The sequence below is a fragment of the Myotis davidii genome, unplaced genomic scaffold (genome assembly GCF_000327345.1).
Source record: "Myotis davidii unplaced genomic scaffold, ASM32734v1 scaffold129, whole genome shotgun sequence".
Classification (NCBI taxonomy): Eukaryota; Metazoa; Chordata; class Mammalia; order Chiroptera; family Vespertilionidae; genus Myotis; species Myotis davidii.
Genome location: NW_006383019.1, coordinates 874,861 through 894,117, shown reverse-complemented (window position 1 = coordinate 894,117; position 19,257 = coordinate 874,861). Strand labels below are relative to the sequence as shown.

Genomic DNA, 19,257 nt, shown 5'->3' with positions numbered 1-19,257 from the left:
TTAATGAAAAGAATAAACTGTTGAATAAAATAAAATCAGAGGCATGGAAATGGAACAGACTGATGATTCTGAGGGAAGGGGGGTGGGAAGAGATTAAAAAAAGATCTTATATGCATACAAGGGGCCCAGTGCACGAATTCGTGCATGTGTGGGGTCCCTCTGGGTGGCTGAAACCTGCAGTCCAATGCTGACTGCAGCTCCTACCTGCCACTCCCGCTCATCCCGGCCCCACTGTGCCTGCCATGGGCTCACACTCAATCAGTCTGGATCAGGAGAGGCTCACACTGCTGCAGCAGCGCTCACCAGCCATGAGCCCTGCATCTGGCGCCTTCCCAAGGGGAGTGGCCTGTGGGATCAGGCTGAAACTGGCTCTTTGACATCTCCCGAGGGGTCCTGGATTACAAGAGGGTGCAGGCCAGGCTGAGGGACCCCACTGATGCACAATCGGGCCAGGGAGGGACCGTGGGAGGGCTTCAGCGTGTGTCTGGCTCATCTCGTTCAATCCCGATTAGCCAAACCCCAGCAGCAGGCTAACCTACCAGTCGGAGCATCTGCCCTGTGGTGGTCAGTGCATGTCATAGTGACTGGTCGGCCAATTGACTGTCCGCCCTCTGGTGGTCACAGCGAGTGGTTGAACAGCCTTAGCATATCATTAGCATATTACACATTGATTGGTTGTTCGTTTGTTCTGCCATTTGGTCTATTTGCATATTACCCTTTATTATACTGGATATGGATTACCTATGGACACAACAATAGCGTGGCGAAGGCCTGGGGCAAAGTGGAAACCGGGGGGGGGGGAAATGGGGCAAAAAAAGGGAACACCAGTAATAATCTCAACAATAAAGATTTAAAAAATAAATAAAAATAAACAAATTAATGCTACAGGAATACCAAAAAAAGAGAGAGAAGTGAAAGGGATATCACTATAAACTCATCATCAAACAGATGTAATGGTAGCAATTACATACCCATATATTCAAGAATTTGATGAAATAAAATCCACAAACTACTAACATTCACTCAAAAAAAAACAACACATAATCTGATCAGCCTTATTTCTACTAAAACACACACACACACACACACACTGAATTCATAGTTTAAAACATTATTAAAAACAAAATTTCAGACCCTTGCAAACTCTACCAAACATTTAACAGCAATTCTACACAATCTCTTTTGGAAAACAACAGAGGTAGGAAACTTCCCAACTCATTTTATGGGGCCAGCATCACAGTGATACCAAAGCCAGCCAAAGGCAGTATAAGAAAACTACAGACTCTCGAAGGAGGGAGGCCAAGATGGTGAATAGGTTAACACAGTACTCACTGCCTGCCACAACCACATCAAAATTACAACTAAATCACAGAATTACCATCATTTAGAAACACCTGACATCTGGCTGAATAGAAGCCCTACAACTAGAGAATTAAAGAAGCCACCTTGAGACTGGTAGGAGGGGTGGAGGTGTGGAACAGGCTGGTCCTACATCCACATGTAGTGTTTTTATAATCGGGGGGAATATCTTGGCCTTAGAGGCTCCGGTAAGGAACTAGGGATCACATTTCCACACCAGACCCCTTAGCCCAGGATATCAGTACCAGGAAGAGAAGTCCCTGTAACTCTTGGCTGTAAAAACCAGCAGGGATTTTGGCTGAGAACTACAGTCTGCTGGAGTCCCAGGCAGTTACTCTTATAGGGCCAGAGCACAGATTTATTTGGACTCACTCCCTCTGAGCTCCAGCGTTGGGGCAGCAGTTTGAAAGGATTCAGGGACATACATGGAGGAACAAAATCATATGGCATCTAACCAGTATCTTGGGGGCACATAAGAGTGCTGGCAGAGATCCCTGTTCCCCATCACAGAGCCCACAGGCAAATGCCATATCTGAGTTCCATCAACCTGGCCCACAGTTTGTCCCATCCTGGTGAGTCCATGAGACCCTGCCCCATCTAATTTGCAGCCCCACCCAAGCTGTTTGGAGTACCTTTTGCATATAAATGGCTTGTCCTTTCTCAGGGTTCAAATCTCCCAAACAAGCAGCAGCTGGCCTCAGTGTGCCCCGTGCCTCTTGTTAAGTGATCCCAGGCCCAGCACTAGCAGCAGCCTGCGTTGTTTCACAGCTTGGCCTCTTCTGGACAGCTACAAGCCCAGCATAAGTAGCAGCCATCAGCTGGTCGCTCTGTAGCTCCTGCCTGGTAGTCCCAGGCAGGGCACAGGCTGTAGCTGACTTTGCATCTCCCAGTAGGCCCCAGAGCCAGTGCACCCAGTGGTCAGCTTCAGACCATGCCAGACTGCAACCCTACCACATCCACTAGAGACACACTCAAGAGGCAGACTTGTTGAGCGTCAAAGCCCCAATGAGGCAAGTCCTGCTTCACAGCGGCATCTCCTGCACCTCAGCTCTTCCTTTTTACTCACAGCTGGTCCAAGCAGATGATTGGCCGGGAGGTCAATCCCTCCCAGTGACACCAACAGCAATCAAGGCTCAACTACAACCACAATAAAACAGTGCACACAGCTCACATAGGTGCACACCTAGAATGCCCAGCTCAGGTGACTGGGGAAGCTGAGCCACTGGATCCTAAAGGGCACCTAATACTTACGGCGACTCTACCAATTCCAGGAGACACAACAACTCTACCTAATACATAGAAACAAACAGGGAAGCATCCAAAATGTGGAGACAAAGAAACATGTCACAAATGAAAGAACAGTAGTAATCTCCAGAAAAGGAAGCAAAATGGAAGCGAGCAAACTACCAGATACAGGTTCAAAACAGTGGTTATAAGGATGTGCAAGGAATTTAAGGAGCACTTCAAGAAACTTAGTGAGAATATCAAAGACATAAAAAAGGACCAGTTAGTAATGAAGGACACACTAACTGAAATGAAGAGTAATTTACAGGGGATCAATAATAGAATAGAGGATTCCGAGAATCAAATCAGCAATTTGGAACAAGAGAAAGCAAAAAACACACAATTAGAAGAGCAAAAAGAAAAAAGAAACCAAAAATATGAAGATAGTGTAAGGAGTCTCTGGGACAACTTCAAGCATACCAACATTCGCATTAGGGAGTTACCGGAAAGAGAAAAGAGGGAGCAAGAAATTGAAAACCTATTTGAAAAAAACAATGACAGGAAACTCTCCTTACCCAATGAAAGAAATAGACATAGAAGTACAGGGAGCCCTGAAAAAAAGCGGCCCACAAGACACATAATAATTAAAATGCCAAGGGTGTACTTAAAGTTATAAATTTCCTGCCCTAGCCTGTTTGGCTCAGTGGATAGAGCATCAGCCTACAGACCAAAGGGTCCCAGGTTCAATTCTGGTCAAGGGCTTGTATCTCAGTTGCAGGCTCCTCCACAGCCCAGGCCCTGGTTAGAGCATGTGCAGGAGGCAACCAATAGGCGTGTATCTCTCACATTGCTATTTCTCTGTCTCTCTCTCTTCCATTCTCTCTAAAAACCAATGAAAAAGTATCCTTGAGTGAGGATTTTTTTAAAAAAATGCCAAGGGTTAAAGACAAAGAGAATCTTAAAAGCAGCAAGAGAAAAGCAATTACCTACCTACAAGGAGTGCCCATATGACTGTCAGCTGATTTCTCCAACAGGCCAGAAGGGAATGGCAAGAAATATTCAAAGTGATGAAAAGCAAGGACTTACAACCAAGATCACTCTACTCGGCAAAGCTAACACTTAGAATTGAAGGTCAAATAAAAAGCTTCACAGATAAGAAAAAGCTAAAGGAGTTCACACCAAACTTTAATATTTACATGAAATATTAAAGGGTCTTCTTTAAGAAGGAAAAAAAGATGAAAAATATGAATAATATAATGGCAATGAATATATATTTATCAACAACTGAATCAAAATAAACGAACAAGGAATGTATCGAACAAAATAAACTGATAAATAAAACAGAGCCAGAGGCATAAAAACATGGTATACCAGTGGTTCTCAACCTTCTGGCCCTTTAAATACAGTTCCTCATGTTGTGACCCAACCATAAAATTATTTTCGTTGCTACTTCATAACTGTAATGTTGCTACTGTTGTGAATCGTAATATAAATATCTGATATGCAGGATGGTCTTAGGCGACCCCTGTGAAAGGGTCATTCGACCACCAAAGGGGTCGCGACCCACAGGTTGAGAACCGCTGGTATAGACTAATGATCTTAGAGGGAAGGGGGAGAGGTATGGAAAGGGATTAACCACTCTTGCCATATTTTGGGATAAAGAACTCTTATGCATACATACGTTATCCATGGACACAGATAATAAATAGGGTGGTGAATACCTGGAGTGGGGCAGAATCTGGGTGGAGGGGGGAAACATGGGATGGGGAGAAAGGGGGAACATCTGTAATATTTTTAACAATAAAGAGTTTAAAAAGCCCACCAATTACAGTCCAATATGCATCATGAGCCTATAAATAAAAATGCTTAGGAAAGCAAATCCAGCAACATAAAGAAAATAATATACTACAAGCAAATGAGTCTTACCATGAGAATGGAAGGTTATTCAATATTAAGAAAATAATAAATCAAGGTTATATTAACAGACAAAAAAATATTACATGGTCATATAAAATGATACAGCAAAAACATCTGACATAATTCAACACCATTCATGATTCAACAACTCTCAGTAAAGCATTAAGGTAAAAGAATTTCTTCAACCTGATAAAAGGCATTTTCAAAACCCCATAGCTAGTCTCATTTTTAATAGTGACTGTGTTCTCTCACCACTCCTAATCAACATGGTACAGGAAGTCCCAGCTAGTGCAATAAGGCAAGAAAAAAGAAAAGAAGTTTGAAGAGGAAGAAAAAACACTGTCGCTATTCACAGATAATGTGAATGTCTATGTAGAAAATCCTAAGCAATCTACCAAAAAAGCCCATAAAAGTAGTCAGTTTAGTAGGACACAGAATAGAGGATTAACGTATAAAAGTCAATCCTATTTCTATAAACTAGGACTGAAAAAATTAGAAACAACATTTTTAAAAATACCACTCCCAATAGCACCAAAAAAGAATACTAGAGATTAACTCTAACAAAACATGTAAAGAATCTTTATGCTGAAAGTATCAAATGCTGATGAAAGAAATCAAAGACCTAAATAAATGAAGAAGCACACCATATCTATGGATTATAACATTCAATACAGTTAAGGTGTAAATTCTCCCCAAACTGACTTATTATTTAAATGCAACTCGAATAAAAATTCCAGCAGGGTTTCTCATAGATACAGATGAGATTATTCTAAAATTTATATGAAAATAAAAGAAACGAGAAAAGAAAGAACATAGTTGGAAGATTCATACTACCCAAATTTAAGACTTACTATGACTTAAATTACTAGTGTTGTATCAGTGAAGAAATAAACACATAAAGCAATCCTATCTAATGAAAGAGAAACATGGTAATTAGCATACATCCGATACCCTTACCATTGGCTAATTAGGGTGATATGCAAATTAGCTGCCAGCCAAGATGGCAGCCAGCAGCCAGGCAGCTTGAAACTAACATGAGGCTTGCTTGCTTCAGTGACAGAGGAAACCAACGTTCCCCTCCTGCCTTGCCGGCCTCTGAGCTTGCAGTTTGAAACATAGTTACAAATATAGAAGCTAAACAAAACTCCAGAAACATGCTTTCAGCCAGCCGGGATCTCAGAGCTGGAATTATACATTGTTTTGATTACAGAACTCAGCAGCAGAGGCCTAAGAGCTGGAGCCAGAGCTAAAGCTGGCCCAGAATAAAAAAAGGCCCTGCTCTGTGCATGACAGGGGGTGGCGCCGCAACCTCCCCATCCACCCTGCCTTGAGTGTGACAGAGGGCGGTGCCACAACCCCCCAATTGACCCTACCCTGAGCGTGACTGAGGGTGGCATCGCAACCTTCTGATCCACCCTGCTCTGTGTATGACAGGGGGCGGCGCCCCAACTCCCCAATCGACCCTACCCTGAGCCCGATCAGGGGCTACACCTAGGGATTGGGCCTGCCCTCTACCACCCGGGAGCAGGCCTAAGCCAGCAGGTCATTATCTCCCGGGGGGTCCCAGACTGCAAGAGGGCACAGGCCAGGCTGAGGACCTCCCCCCCCGCCGCCCCCAAGTGCACTAATTTTTGTGTACCAGGCCTCTAGTAAATAAATAAACAAACAAACACACACATAAAGCAATGGAACAGACCAGAGTCCAGAAATAGACCTAACTAATATGGCCAAAACAGAGGCAATTAATTCAATGTAGTAAAAATAGTCCTTTCAATTAATTATGTTGGAACAATCAGGTATCCACATGTAAAAATAAAACAAAAGCCTTGATCTAGCCTTCACACCTTACATAATAATCACATATCTAAATGTAAAGTATAAAATACTATAATACTTTCATAAGAAAATATAGGAAAAAATCTTCATGACCTTTGGTTAGGCAAAAAGAGCTCCTAGATATGACATCAAAAGCAAAATATATAAAAGAGAGGTAGATAAAGTGGACTTATCAAAAGGTTCTTTTGCTTTGTGAAAGACACTGTTAAATGAATGAAATGTCAAGCTATAAACTAGGAGAAAGCATTTGCAAATCAAGGTATTATATCCAGTACATATAGAGAATGCTCAAAATTCAATAATAATAAAACCAGCAATACAACAAAATATGGCAAAGATCTGAATAATTCACCAAAGAGAATAGATGGCAAATATGTACATGATTCAATATCATTCATTAGCCATTAGAGAAATGCACAGGAAAAGCAAAATGAGATTATCACTACACATCTGTTAGAATGGCTTTAAAAAATCTAAATAAACAAAAAGCCAATTATACCAAGTGCTGACAAGGAAACAAGAAATAGAACTATCATATATTGCTGATAGGAATGCAAAATGGTACAGCCATTCTACAAAACAGTCTGGCAGTTTCTTAGATAATCAAATACATGCTTATCACATAATCCAGCACCCCTAAGAAGAATCTGCCCTAGAGAAATAACACTTTGTTCACACATAAGCCTGTAAACAAATGTTTATAACAGCTTTATTCATAATCATCAACAACTGGAATAACATACAAGTAAATGGATAGTACAGCCATACAGTGGAATACTACCTAGCAACAGAAAGCAATGAACTACTGAAATAAGCAACATGGATGATCTTCAGAGCTATTATGCTGAGTAAAAGAAACCAGACTCAAAAGCTATGTAATACAGCCTGGCTTGTGAGGCTCAGTGATTGGAAGGTCATGGGTGCAATTCCTGGTTAAGGGCATGTACCTGGGATGCAGGTTCGATCCCTGGTCCCAGTGGGGGCATGTGTGGGAGACAACCAACCGATGTCTCTCACATAAATGTCTCTGTCTCTCTCTGTCTCTCTCTCTCTTCCCCCCTCCTACTTTCTCTAAAAATCAATGGAAAAAATATCCTCGCATGAGAATTAACAAACAAAAACGCTACACACTATACAAATTCACTTATATGGCACCCTGGAAAAGGCAAAACTAGAGATGTGGACAATGGAAGGTTGCAAGTGTCGGGATACAGAGGATTTGACTACAAAGGTCTTCCTGCTTGTGGTGATAGTTACAGGGATCTATGCAGGTGTCAAAATTCATACAAGTATACATCAAAAAAGTCAATTTACTGCACATAAATTTTAAAAATAATGAAAAAGGAGAAAACAAATACTTTAAAAATAACCCCACTACTATTTCTATTTTTTATTAAGTACCACCCAATGACATTTTAAAAAATAATACAGTATATTTTAATGTAAGAAATGGATGTTGGACTTCCATTTGCAGAAATAGGCCAGATTAGGTGTTCAAACAAACTCCCATGTGCTTTTTAAAAAGTGTGCCAGAGCTTGTGGTAAAGGACGGGAAACGAGAGGCAGAAGCAAGTACAGCAGCTCCTTTGTCTGAACTCGCTGGGGCTGGTAATCTTTTAGATTCAGAACTAGGGTGTGGGGGCATTTACAGAGGTAATGTACTGTATTTATATATACCATTACCATAATCCCAGCAGCATGTGGGACAATACCCCAGAATAAAACACATTCATATTTCTGCAATAAGTTCATAACAGTTCAGGTCAAGTTTTCTTCAGTTTAAAAATAACTTGTGGCAGTCAATGCTTTCTATATTTCTGAATGGCAGGTAAGGAATTGTGGACCTGTAGAAGCTAGTGGCAAATCTAGATGGGTAATAGTACAAGACCTGGAGGGCATTCCCCTGAGAAAAGCCACCAATTTCAAGAGACTTAGAGCTTGCACTTTCAAAGACAGTTGCCCCAGGACCCAAAAAGGGTAGACTAGGGGTCCTCAAACTACGGCCAGCGGGCCACATGCAAATACAAATATTTCCCGTTTTGTTTTTTTTACTTCAAAATAAGATATGTGCAGTGTGCACAGGAATTTGTTCAGAGTTTTTTTTTTAAACTATAGTCCGGCCCTCCAATGGTCTGAGGGACAGTGAACTGGCCCCCTGTTTAAAAAGTTTGAGGACCCCTGGGGTAGAAAATTAAACCAAAACAATAGGTAGGCAGTACCTGGAAATCTGTACATTCTCCAGAATTTTGCTGTGAACATTAAACTGCTCTAAAAAAATAAGCAAATGAGAAAAAAACAGAAAGAAAATCACCTAGCCAAGTGGTCGGCAAACTCATTAGTCAACAGAGCCAAATATCAACAGTACGACTGAAATTTCTTTTGAGAGCCAAATTTTTTAAACCCAAACTATATAGGTAGGTACACTGTTATTAACTTCATTAGGATACTCCTAAGGCTTAAGAAGCGCCACACTCAAGGGGCCAAAGAGTCGCATGTGGCTTGCGAGCCGCAGTGTACAGACCACGGACCTAGCCCTTTTGGGAAACAAAGAACATGTAGGATAAAAAACACAAAGGCTGTCTAATTAGATTTCCAGAAGGTGATAATGGAAAAATAAGAGTGTGTAATTTCCAAATAGAGAATAAAAAAAAAAAGAAAGGTTGCTGCTGTGAGATGCCTGGGCTATAATTCTAGCTTCCCACTAACTGTAAAACCTAGGGCAAGTTACTTAACCTTTCTAAGCCATGGTTTTCTCATGCAAAACAGAATAATAAAGCCTACCTCACAGAGGTGTCCTGACTACTAAATGAGAATATAATAACTGTCACTTACTACCAATTCAAATATACATTTATTTGCAAAGTACAGTAAAAGTGTAATAAAATTAAGACAGACAGGATGGACTAAGCCTATCTGGACAATACTTTGATTTAAAAAATCTATGGAAGGATAAGTAGGATGGTACTTGACCTTTCTTCATTTGTTAATTCTGCTAACATTCTTCTTCGAGAATCCAATCACTATATCTATCCCTGTTCCTTTTTTATACACTGATCCTACTCTAGGACACTCTCCAAATCTTTCCAAATTTAAAAGTAAATATGGGAGAAAAAATAAGTCTAATCCTTTTATTCTCCATCGCAAGTTCCACTTTGTACACTGATTTAAAAAAAAAAGGAAAAAGAGAAAGATGGAAATCACACACTTACTTTTCATTAGTTTTCCTGATAATTCCTTTAGTGGTGAAGAAAGACTATTTCTACTGGCTACTGTAAGTCTGGGGGAGGATTCTTGGGTTTCCATGGAAACTTGATGAGCTTCTCTTCTGGCCATTTCAAGATGGAGAGAATGGGCACTGTCACATTCCTCGGAAAGGAGCAAGCGATTCTGGGTGTTGCTAGTTCTATTATTCAGGTCACTTTCTTCTGATTGAGTCACAAGCAATTGGGCTGAGCCAGAATCCTCTAATCTCTTGTCAAGAGACTCGGTTACAAAAGGTGCTGCAGTTTCTTGCTTTTTAGATGGAGAGACAGGCTCAGCCAATGAGCTCTGCTTCACTGTGCTCAGACTGTATGCTCTTATTCGGGACCAAGTTGTAGAGTGAAAACTTTCAGCTTCTAACCAAAATTTAACCAAATGCTCCATTCTCCGAAGTTCCATGAATTGAATGAAATAAGGGAGGACAATAGTGTCATGCAAGACTTGTTCAAGAGTCTTTGAAAGACTTGATTTGGCCTCTTGAATCTGGTAGTCCAGACAAGACCTGCCTAAAAAAAGCAAAAGAATTAGCAGTTCAGTAATAAATAGTTTAAGACTGACCTATTAGGCAACTTTAGCATCAAAGACCTTAAATAAAGTTTACTTCCTAACTATTTAAATGGATAAATAACTTGAAATACTATGGTTTTGGTTTCTAAACAAGCAAAGAAACTACTGCCCAAAACTTACTTAAATTATTAAAAAGCTCTTTGTTACTCAAATAATCCTCATCTTTTTAAATGGAAATTCAGACTATTATTGGTGAAAGTGGGGTATCCCCTTTCCCAGTGGGTACTAGGGAGTCGGGTTCTTACAATATCTCAAGTAAAAGAATTATTGCCCTAGCTGGGTTGGCTCAATGGATAGAGCGTTGGCCTGTGGACTAAAGGGTCATGGGTTCAATTCCGGTCAAAGGCACATGCTCAGGTTGTGGCTCGATCCCCAATAAGGAGGTGTGCAGGAGACAGCCTATCAATGATTCTAGCTTATCCTTGATGTTTCTATCTCTCCCTTCCTCTCCTTTCCTCTCTGAAATAAAAAATATATTTTAAAAAAAAGAATTATCTGAGACTCGCACAGGAGAATGAATGATTTTTATTTGTGTGGTATTATCTCTGGATTTCCAAAGTCCCATTTCCCTTAATCCAATCCTGGAAGATGTGCAGCTGGGGCTTTAGCAGAGCTGGGAGCAAAGTCAGCATCCAAAGCTCCCATTCCATGGGGTGCTGAGTCGTTTAGCATCAGGCCAGTTGCAGTCCATTAGTCCATTGTGTGTGGTCCACATAGCCGTGAGCAAGGTGGGCAAGTGAGGGGGGTCAAGAGAGCATGCTCTGCAACAAGAGTTCCCAGAGTCCCCAAAACACAAGCCAGCAAGAGCGCAGAGAGCAAGCTCCTTTGTTTATTAGGAGATTAAATGTCTCAAGTCTTCCTGAGCTTGCATTGGCTATGCTTCCTCTTGCCAATGACCTCTTCCCAGGTTTGACTGACAAACAAGTACCTTCCCTATGTCACCCAGACTTTACTGGGTATGCGTCTATTCTTCCTCCGTCTAGTCCCTTCCCCAAGAGATCTGTGGCAAAGCACACAAATGGCGTGCCTAAACTATTTGGCCTCCCCACTGCTCCTTTCCAGTTATTAGTAACTAGGTTTACTACAACGATTATGACCATGTAAATTCTTTTCTTAAAATCTTATGGCCTGGCCGGTGTGGCTCAGTGGTTGAGCATCAACCTATGAACCGGGAGGTCACGGTTCGATTCCCTGTCAGGGCACATGTCCAGGTTGCGGGCTTGGGTCCCAGTGTGAGGCGTGCAGGAGGCAGCCAATGAATGATTCTCTCTCATCATTGATGTTTCTATTTCTCTTTCCCACTTCCTTCCTACCTAAAATAAAAATATATATATTAAAAAAAAATCTTATAGTACTAGTCCCAAAGAAAGAAAAAAGGCTAATAATTTTTAAAAAATATTCAACCTCATTAAAAATTCCAGAAAAGTTGCCCTAACCAGTTTGGCTCAGTGGATAGAGCGTCGGCCTGCGGACTCAAAGGTCCCAGGTTCAATTCTGGTGAAGGGCATGTACCTTGGTTGCAGGCACATTCACAGTGGGGGGTGTGCAGGAGGCAGCTGGTCAATGTTTCTCTCTCATCGATGTTTCTAACTCTCTATCCCTCTCCCTTCCTCTCTGTAAAAATGAATAAAATATACTTTAAAAAATATTCCAGAAAAGCAAATTAATACAAGATAACCTTTTTAGCTTGTCAAACTGGAATATATTTTTTCAAAAAATAATAGCCCGGCTGGTGCGGCTCAATAGTTAAGCATCGACCTATGAATCAGTAGGTCTCGGCTCGATTCCCGCCTGATTCAGGTTGTGGGTTCAATCCCTAGGCAGGAGGCTGCTGATCAGTGATTATCTCTCATCATCAATGTCACTCTCTTCCTCTCTGAAATCAATAAAAAAAATTGAGAAAAAAATAGTAACAAGCACTAACAAGGCACAATGAAACAGGAAGCACTCTCACCACTGATAATGAGAGGTTTTTTGAGGAGCATTCAGTAACAGATAACAAACCTTAAGCAATCTGCATGATTTCCAATTCAAAAACTTCACTTCTAGAAACGTATCCTGGGGAACAACTGTGGTTGTGTGGATATAGCTAGAAAAGTGTTATGAACTCTCAATATTATTTAAAACAGAATAAAGAGTAGCTCTGGAATTTTATCTTAAAAAATAAAACCAAACTTAATAAAAACAAGTTTATTTTACATTTAACTAAATTTAAGTTGTGATTATAACCACAGCTATTAAAAAAACAAAAAATCAAATCTTGGTGTGTGTTTTTAAATTTTCACAGGATGACATAAAGAGGTTTATTTTCATAAAAATAACTGATGATTACGTCAATTTTTCAAAAGGGCTTTTCTTAATCCTTTGCTATTCAAATAATTTTCCTTTGAAGCATTTCACATGTCATCATCCTTACTATCTTATTGTCAATGTTAGCTAGTCCATCTTTGTAGACATCCGTTTCATGAACTTCAGGAAATCCTGATCCCCTGCAAGACTTACAATTTTTCTTAATTAAACTTTTAAATCTTATATAGTAGATTCATATGCAGTTGTAAGAAATCTCCTGCATATCCTTTTTTTTTTTTTTTTGCATGTGCAGAGGGTGGGGAGAGAAAGGAGTTATTTACACAACAGGGATCCTATTATACATACTGCTATGTAAGCTGCTTTTTCACTTTAACATGTCTTTTTCGGACTTTAAATGGCTACACAGTATTCCAGAGTATGGGTATACCAAAATTTGACTATTTCTCTATCAGTGGGTATTTATATCTTGTTCCTAATTCTTTCCTATCACAACAATACTGCAATGAATAGCCTTATACACATTTATGTATACACCTTTGTGCATATATGTGAGCATACTGAGGACTAAATTGTATACATTTTGATAAATACTTCCAAATTGTCTTTTAAAAAATCTTCACCAATTTGCACTTCCACTAAAAGGAAGTGGCTATTTTTTGCATCTACATTAACAAATTGTCAAACTTTAAATATTTACTTTAAAAAATTTACCTATTTCATTTATTTTTTTAAATATTTTTTTATTGATTTTTTACAGAGAGGAGGGGAGAGGAATAGTTAGAAACATCGATCAGCTGCCTCCTGCACACTCCCCACTGGGGATGTGCCCACAACCAAGTTACATGCCCTTGACCGGAATCAAACCCGGGACCCTTGAGTCTGCAGGCTGATGCTCTATCCACTGAGCCAAACCGGTCAGGGCAAATTTACCTATTTTAATTTGCATTTCCCTGAGTATCAGTGAAATGAGGCATCTTTTTCACACAATCAAGCCAAATGTATTTCTTCTTCTGGACATGGCCAATTTTTCTATTGGGTGTCCTTTATATTTTGTATTTATAGGAACAAAACACAGTGCTTCCATTACACGTACAGCTGTTATTTTAATTTGTATACATTTTTTAATTATACAGTTCACTATCCTTTGGCAAGAATTTCACATGCTATACTGAACTCCTTCCTCCTATTGTAAGTTAACAAAAAGTGAATGTCACTTACCCAAGTCACCAAAATGAGCAGCCTCCATGTGGCTTGGCTGCTTCTTAAGTGTTGCCGTCCTGCTACTTGAAAAGGAGTCCATGTTGGCAGAAATGGCATTGATTGCAATATGACTTGGTCCTGCAGCCTCCAGCAAGGCATGATTTTTAGTGCTTTTTTGTGGGGAATATACAGGATTTGAGGCTATAATTTTTCAAAAAATTGTTAAAAATTAAAATTTGATAGTTTCTTAAAATTATCTTAAAGGTTCTATTAAAGCCCTCTGTTTTCTCAAAAGAGGGCTTTGAGAGAACTTTAAAAATTAAGTTTTTTGCCCACCGGCATGGCTCAGCGGTTGACCATCCCAGTTCGATTCCCGGGTTGCAGGCTTAATCCCCAGTATATGCCCTACTGAGAATCAAGCCCACAACGCGGGCATGTGCCCTGATCATGACCTACTGGTTGATGGATTGGCATTCAACCACTGAGCCACACTGGCTGGGCAACACCACTTATTTTATTGAGCAGTCAACAGACAGGTGCTCTCTATCTTAGTAAATAGCTCCCAGACACAGAATCTGAGTAATACTTGGTAATAGTTCTTATGAAAGACAAAATACATAGTACTGTAATTTAATCTATTACTCCTTGAGACGTGTTTATAGAATAAAGCAGATAAAAACATGAATATCCATACCTGTTTCCAGGTATCTATATTCATCAATTATTCAACAAGAGTTGGGAGAATTATGCAATGAAGCTGTCTTCAAATTATTTTTTTAATTATTTCAGGAATGCTAAGCACAGATTATATACAGTCATAAATAGAATACAAGCATGGAACTTTTTTTAGCCTGGTACAGATGTAGAAGTTAGGTAGGCCAACCCTCTTAACCTACAAATGAAGAATCTGAAGGAAGTTACATGACTTCCAAAGTTATACTGTTAGTGTACAAGACTGATATGCCTGAGCCATCACGATCCCTGCTTCCTACTACCATCAAATCTAGTCTTCACAAGCCTCTGCTTGCTAAGGGCTTTTAGCCTCTATCAATGCCAATCAAATTGGAGGGCAGTATGAACTAATGTGGAATTCAAATGGCTTTAAATCAGTGGTTCTCAACCTCCCTGATGCCGCGACCCTTTAATACAGTTCCTCAGGTTGTGGTGACCCCCAATTTCATTGTTACAAATTGAACATAATTAAAGCATAGTGATTAATCACAAAAACAATATGTAATTATATATGTGTTTTCCGATGGTCTTAGGCGACCCCTGTGAAAGGGTCGTTCGACCCCCAAAGGGGTCGCGACCCACAGGTTGAGAACCGCTGCATTAAATGATCAGAAATAAGCAGGAAACCATCTTACAAATCTCTTAAGTTATAAATAGTCTCCGGCAAACTGAACATATAGAGTTAATACTCAATGCCAGTCACACAACATATAAACATTTGAAAGAAAAATCTAAATAAGTAGCAACCCACAGATTTCATGTAAATAACATCTATTTATAAAATTAATATGTAATGGCTATGGAAATAATTCCCATTATAATTTTCCCATTATAATCTTTGTACATTGAAAGAATGAAATCAGTCAAAACTACAGCAGAGAGTATAAACTAAGAATGTCTTATAAATAGGGCTAATACACTGATTCAAATAAAGTTCTCAGAATAAATGTAAGGCCATTCATCCGAAGTAATGAAGTGAAAACTGTTACCATCCACACTGGTAGACAAACAGAAAACCAAGCCTGGCAAGTGGCAGTGCTTTCACTCAGCTAGCTGTTAGTTAAGAGTATTTTTTGATTTTTGCTGTTTTAAAATAAAATCAACTAATCACTTTTAGGGAACAATCAAATGTGTGATTAACAAGGAAGGCACTGATTCACTGTAATCACTAGAACAGCCAACAGATGCTTAGTGAAAACCTATTTATTATATGCTAGGTGTTGGGGAATATAAAAGTTAAACAGGGAAGTAAGTTAATCACAAATAACTCTAAAAAAGGGAAGAAATGATGAATGGCAAATGAAGGGAGAGGATAACAGGATTGAAGAGCTCATGAATGCAAAGCACATCCCCTTTTAATACAATGGAATACTGCTGAACTCACCTTTAACTGTCTTGGCATCTGACGTCTTATCTTGTTCTTTGCCTTTCACTAGAAGAAAAAGAGCTTCATAACCAACCTTTATAGTAAAGAAGATACATTCTAGACATTGTAAATATTAGATGAGCTTTATTCTAACAGATAAGTATTCAAAATTCTACATGGAGGACTAACTGCCTGGGGGCAGAGGGCAGGGCATGCATCAGGGGAGATTCTTTAAGGAAGTGACCTCTGGACAGCATTCAGTCAAGGACACCAAGTATGCTATGGAGAGACAATGTCAGAATACCTGCACCCAACTTCTGACTCTGCTGCCTATTGGCCATGTGATCATGGAAAAGTACTTTACTCCTCTGGGTCTCAAGTTCATTGATATCTGAAATTAGGTCAATACTAGTAATACCTACCTTAGAGGGTTGAAAAAAATACATACTTGTAAAGGGCTTAGAGGAGTAACTACCACACAGTAAATTTAGGGTGTTTGCTGATATTATTACTATGTACAACCCACTCCTAGATGCATGTTGAAGAAAGAGTTCTTTGGTTGTACATCATATCTTATTTATTGTGTACTTCCCCCCACAGCACCAAATACAAACATTCCAAACTTAAAAACATTTTAATTTAAACTTCTAATACTCAAGGTTTAACAATCTGTTTCTTAAAAAATTATACAATCTCTCCTCTATCATACAAAACAGTAGAAATTCTACTGCAGATACGCTACCAATATTTCTAAGAAAGGAAGGTGCATGGCAGCCTAGGCCAAGTGTGAACTCTTACAGATCTAACATAAGACTATTTTCAACCCTCCTTACTTTTCTTGTGTTTTTCCAACATTAAATTTTCTTTAACCTCATCATGAAAAGCCTATCAAAATAAATCCCAAATGTACTCATCTCTGTATTTGTGCTCTTAAACATTAAAGGCTACTAGCAGGAAATAACTAGCTCTCATAGTATCTGATAAATCAATCCACAACAAATATTTGAGTGCCTATTATGTACCAAGTACTTCCCTGCAAGTATGTGGAGACAACATGGACAAAAATAAGTTAAGATCATTTCAGGTACTGATCACTGCTGTCAGACTGAGAGGTGAAGAAGCTGCAGAAGAAAGTTCGAAGCTAGCCGAGGTTGGTTCATGAGGCTTAAGGAAAGAAGGCATCTCCATAACAGAAGTGCAAGGTGAAGCAGCCAGTGCTGATGTAGAAGATGTGGCAAGTTATCCAGAAGATCTAGCTCAGATTAATGAAGGTGGCTACACTATTTCACTGTACACAAAACAGCCTTATATTGGAAGAAGATGCCATCTAGGACTTTCATGGCTAGAGAAAAGTTAAAGCCTGGCTTCAAAGGACAGGTTAACTCTCTTGTTAGGGGCTAATGCAGCTAATGACTAAGTTAAAGCCAATGCTCATTTCCCATTCCACAAATCCTAGGGCCCTTAAGAATTATGCTGATCTACTCTGACTGTGCTCTACACATGGAACAACAAAGCCTGGATAATAGCACATCTGTTTCTAAGATGTTTAACTATTTTCAACTCACTGTTGAGACCTACTGCTCAGAAGAAAATACTCCTTTCAATATATTTCAGTAAACCCTCAATTTTTTGGACTTCAATTCAACGGACTTCAGACTTAATGGACAAAACTTCTGGTACATATGTCATATGTGGAAATTAACACCCTGTTAATTTTAAAATGCTTTGAACTAAGATTCGCTTTAATTAAATCAACAGGTTATTTTTGTTATTAATTTACTGTTATTTTAAATTTTAGCAAATAGGCCTTATTTTAGAAAAAATACTGTAGTAATTTTACTGCCATAAATAAATATTACATATCTACAAGTATAATATACATATTTAAATCCAAGGTCACCGATCTTAAACACTGTTTGGGAAATGATTAACACATGATCACCACGCATTGTGTGGTAATTGGTTCTGTTGTCCCATGTCATGACTTTCTGCAGCCATGACTTTCTGCAGCAGGTTTTTTGTTGTTGTTAAACCTCACCCTAGGATATTTTTTTCCATTGATTTTTAGAGAGAGTGGGAGGGGGAGAGACAGAAAGAGAAACACATTGATTGGTTGCCTCATGCATATGACCTGACTGAGCCAGGGACTGAACCTACAACCAAGGTACACGCCCTTGACAGGAATCAAACCTGTTACCCTTCAGTCCAACGGCCAACGCTCTAACCACTGAACTAAACCGGCTAGGCATCTGCTGCAGTTTTAATGAGTGCTAGCCAAGGTTTGGATGTGTGCTAAGCCACACCCCAGCCATATGCATTTATTTACGCACAGTGACTAGTGAGTGTAATATGTATAGAAAACTTTTCTGTGGAATTAAACTTTTCATACATACTTAATTTAATTACACAAACCTATCTATATAAGTAAAAACAGGTAAACTAATTTGTCAAATTTTTAACATATGCATTCAGAAAACCTACTTTATTATATAACAGACTTTTGGCTTTAATGGACACCCCCTTGCCTGAATTAGTCCATTGCATCAAGATTTTATTGTACTGCTCACTGACAATGCACCTGGCCACCCAAGAGCTCTCATGGAAATGCACAATGAGATTAATCTTGTTTTCACTGACTGCTAACACAATATTCACCCCATAGACCAAGGAGTAATTTCAACTTTCAAATGTATTTCTTATTAAAAAATATACTTTGTAAGGCTATAGTTACCAAAGTAAATTGAAAATCTGGAAATAATTTACCATTCTAGATGCCATTAAGAACATTTGTGATTCATGAGAAGAGGTCAACATAGCAACTTAACAGGAGTTTGGAAGAAGGTGAGTCCAGCCCCTCGTGGATGACTTTGAGGGGTTCAAGACTTCAGTGGAAGAAGTAACTGCACATGTGGTGGAAACAGCAAGAGAACAAAAATTATAAGTGGAGCCTGAAGATGTGATTGAATTGTTGCAATCTTAGGATAGATCCTTAACAGATCGGAGTTGCTTCTTACGAATGAGCAAAGAAAATGGTTTCTTGAGATGGAATCTACTCCTGGTGAAGATGTGAACATTTTTTAAATGACAACAAAGGATTCAGAACATTACATAAACTTGAAATAGTAGTATCACGGTTTGAGAGGACTGATTCCAATTTTGAAAGAAGTTCTACGGGGGTAAAATGCTATCAGACAGCATTGCACGCTACAGAGAAAGCATTCACAAAAGGAAGAGCCAATCAATGCGGCAAACGTCATTACTGTTGTACAGGCACCACCACCCTGATCAGTTATTAGCAGCCACCGTCAGAGGCAAGACCCTCCACTAGCTCAGATAATGGGTAGCATTTTTTAGCAATAAAGTATTTTTTAGTTAAGGTATGCACATTGTTTTTTAAACATAGTGCTATTGCTTACACACTTCATAGACCAGTGGTTCTCAACCTTCTGGCCCTTTAAATATAGTTCCTCATGTTGTGACCCAAC

General features: G+C 39.3%; 1 protein-coding gene across 2 annotated transcripts in view; it reads right to left on the bottom strand.

Annotated features, from left to right (window-relative positions):
• AKAP10 (A-kinase anchoring protein 10) overlaps positions 1–18,654 on the bottom strand; it is an 83,110-nt gene extending 64,456 nt beyond the window's left edge. Inside the window, exons 1-4 of one of the 2 annotated variants that reach the window (XM_015558374.1) lie at positions 18,536–18,654; positions 15,791–15,838; positions 13,693–13,875; positions 9,546–10,103 (exon numbers count right to left, since the gene is read on the bottom strand). In XM_015558374.1, the coding sequence (XP_015413860.1) occupies positions 9,546–10,103; positions 13,693–13,774 (640 nt within the window). In that variant the 5' untranslated portion in view covers positions 13,775–13,875; positions 15,791–15,838; positions 18,536–18,654. The remainder of the gene's footprint in view (positions 1–9,545; positions 10,104–13,692; positions 13,876–15,790; positions 15,839–18,535) is intronic. The other variant, XM_015558375.1, reaches the window with a different exon arrangement.
• Positions 18,655–19,257: the final 603 nt, after the last annotated feature.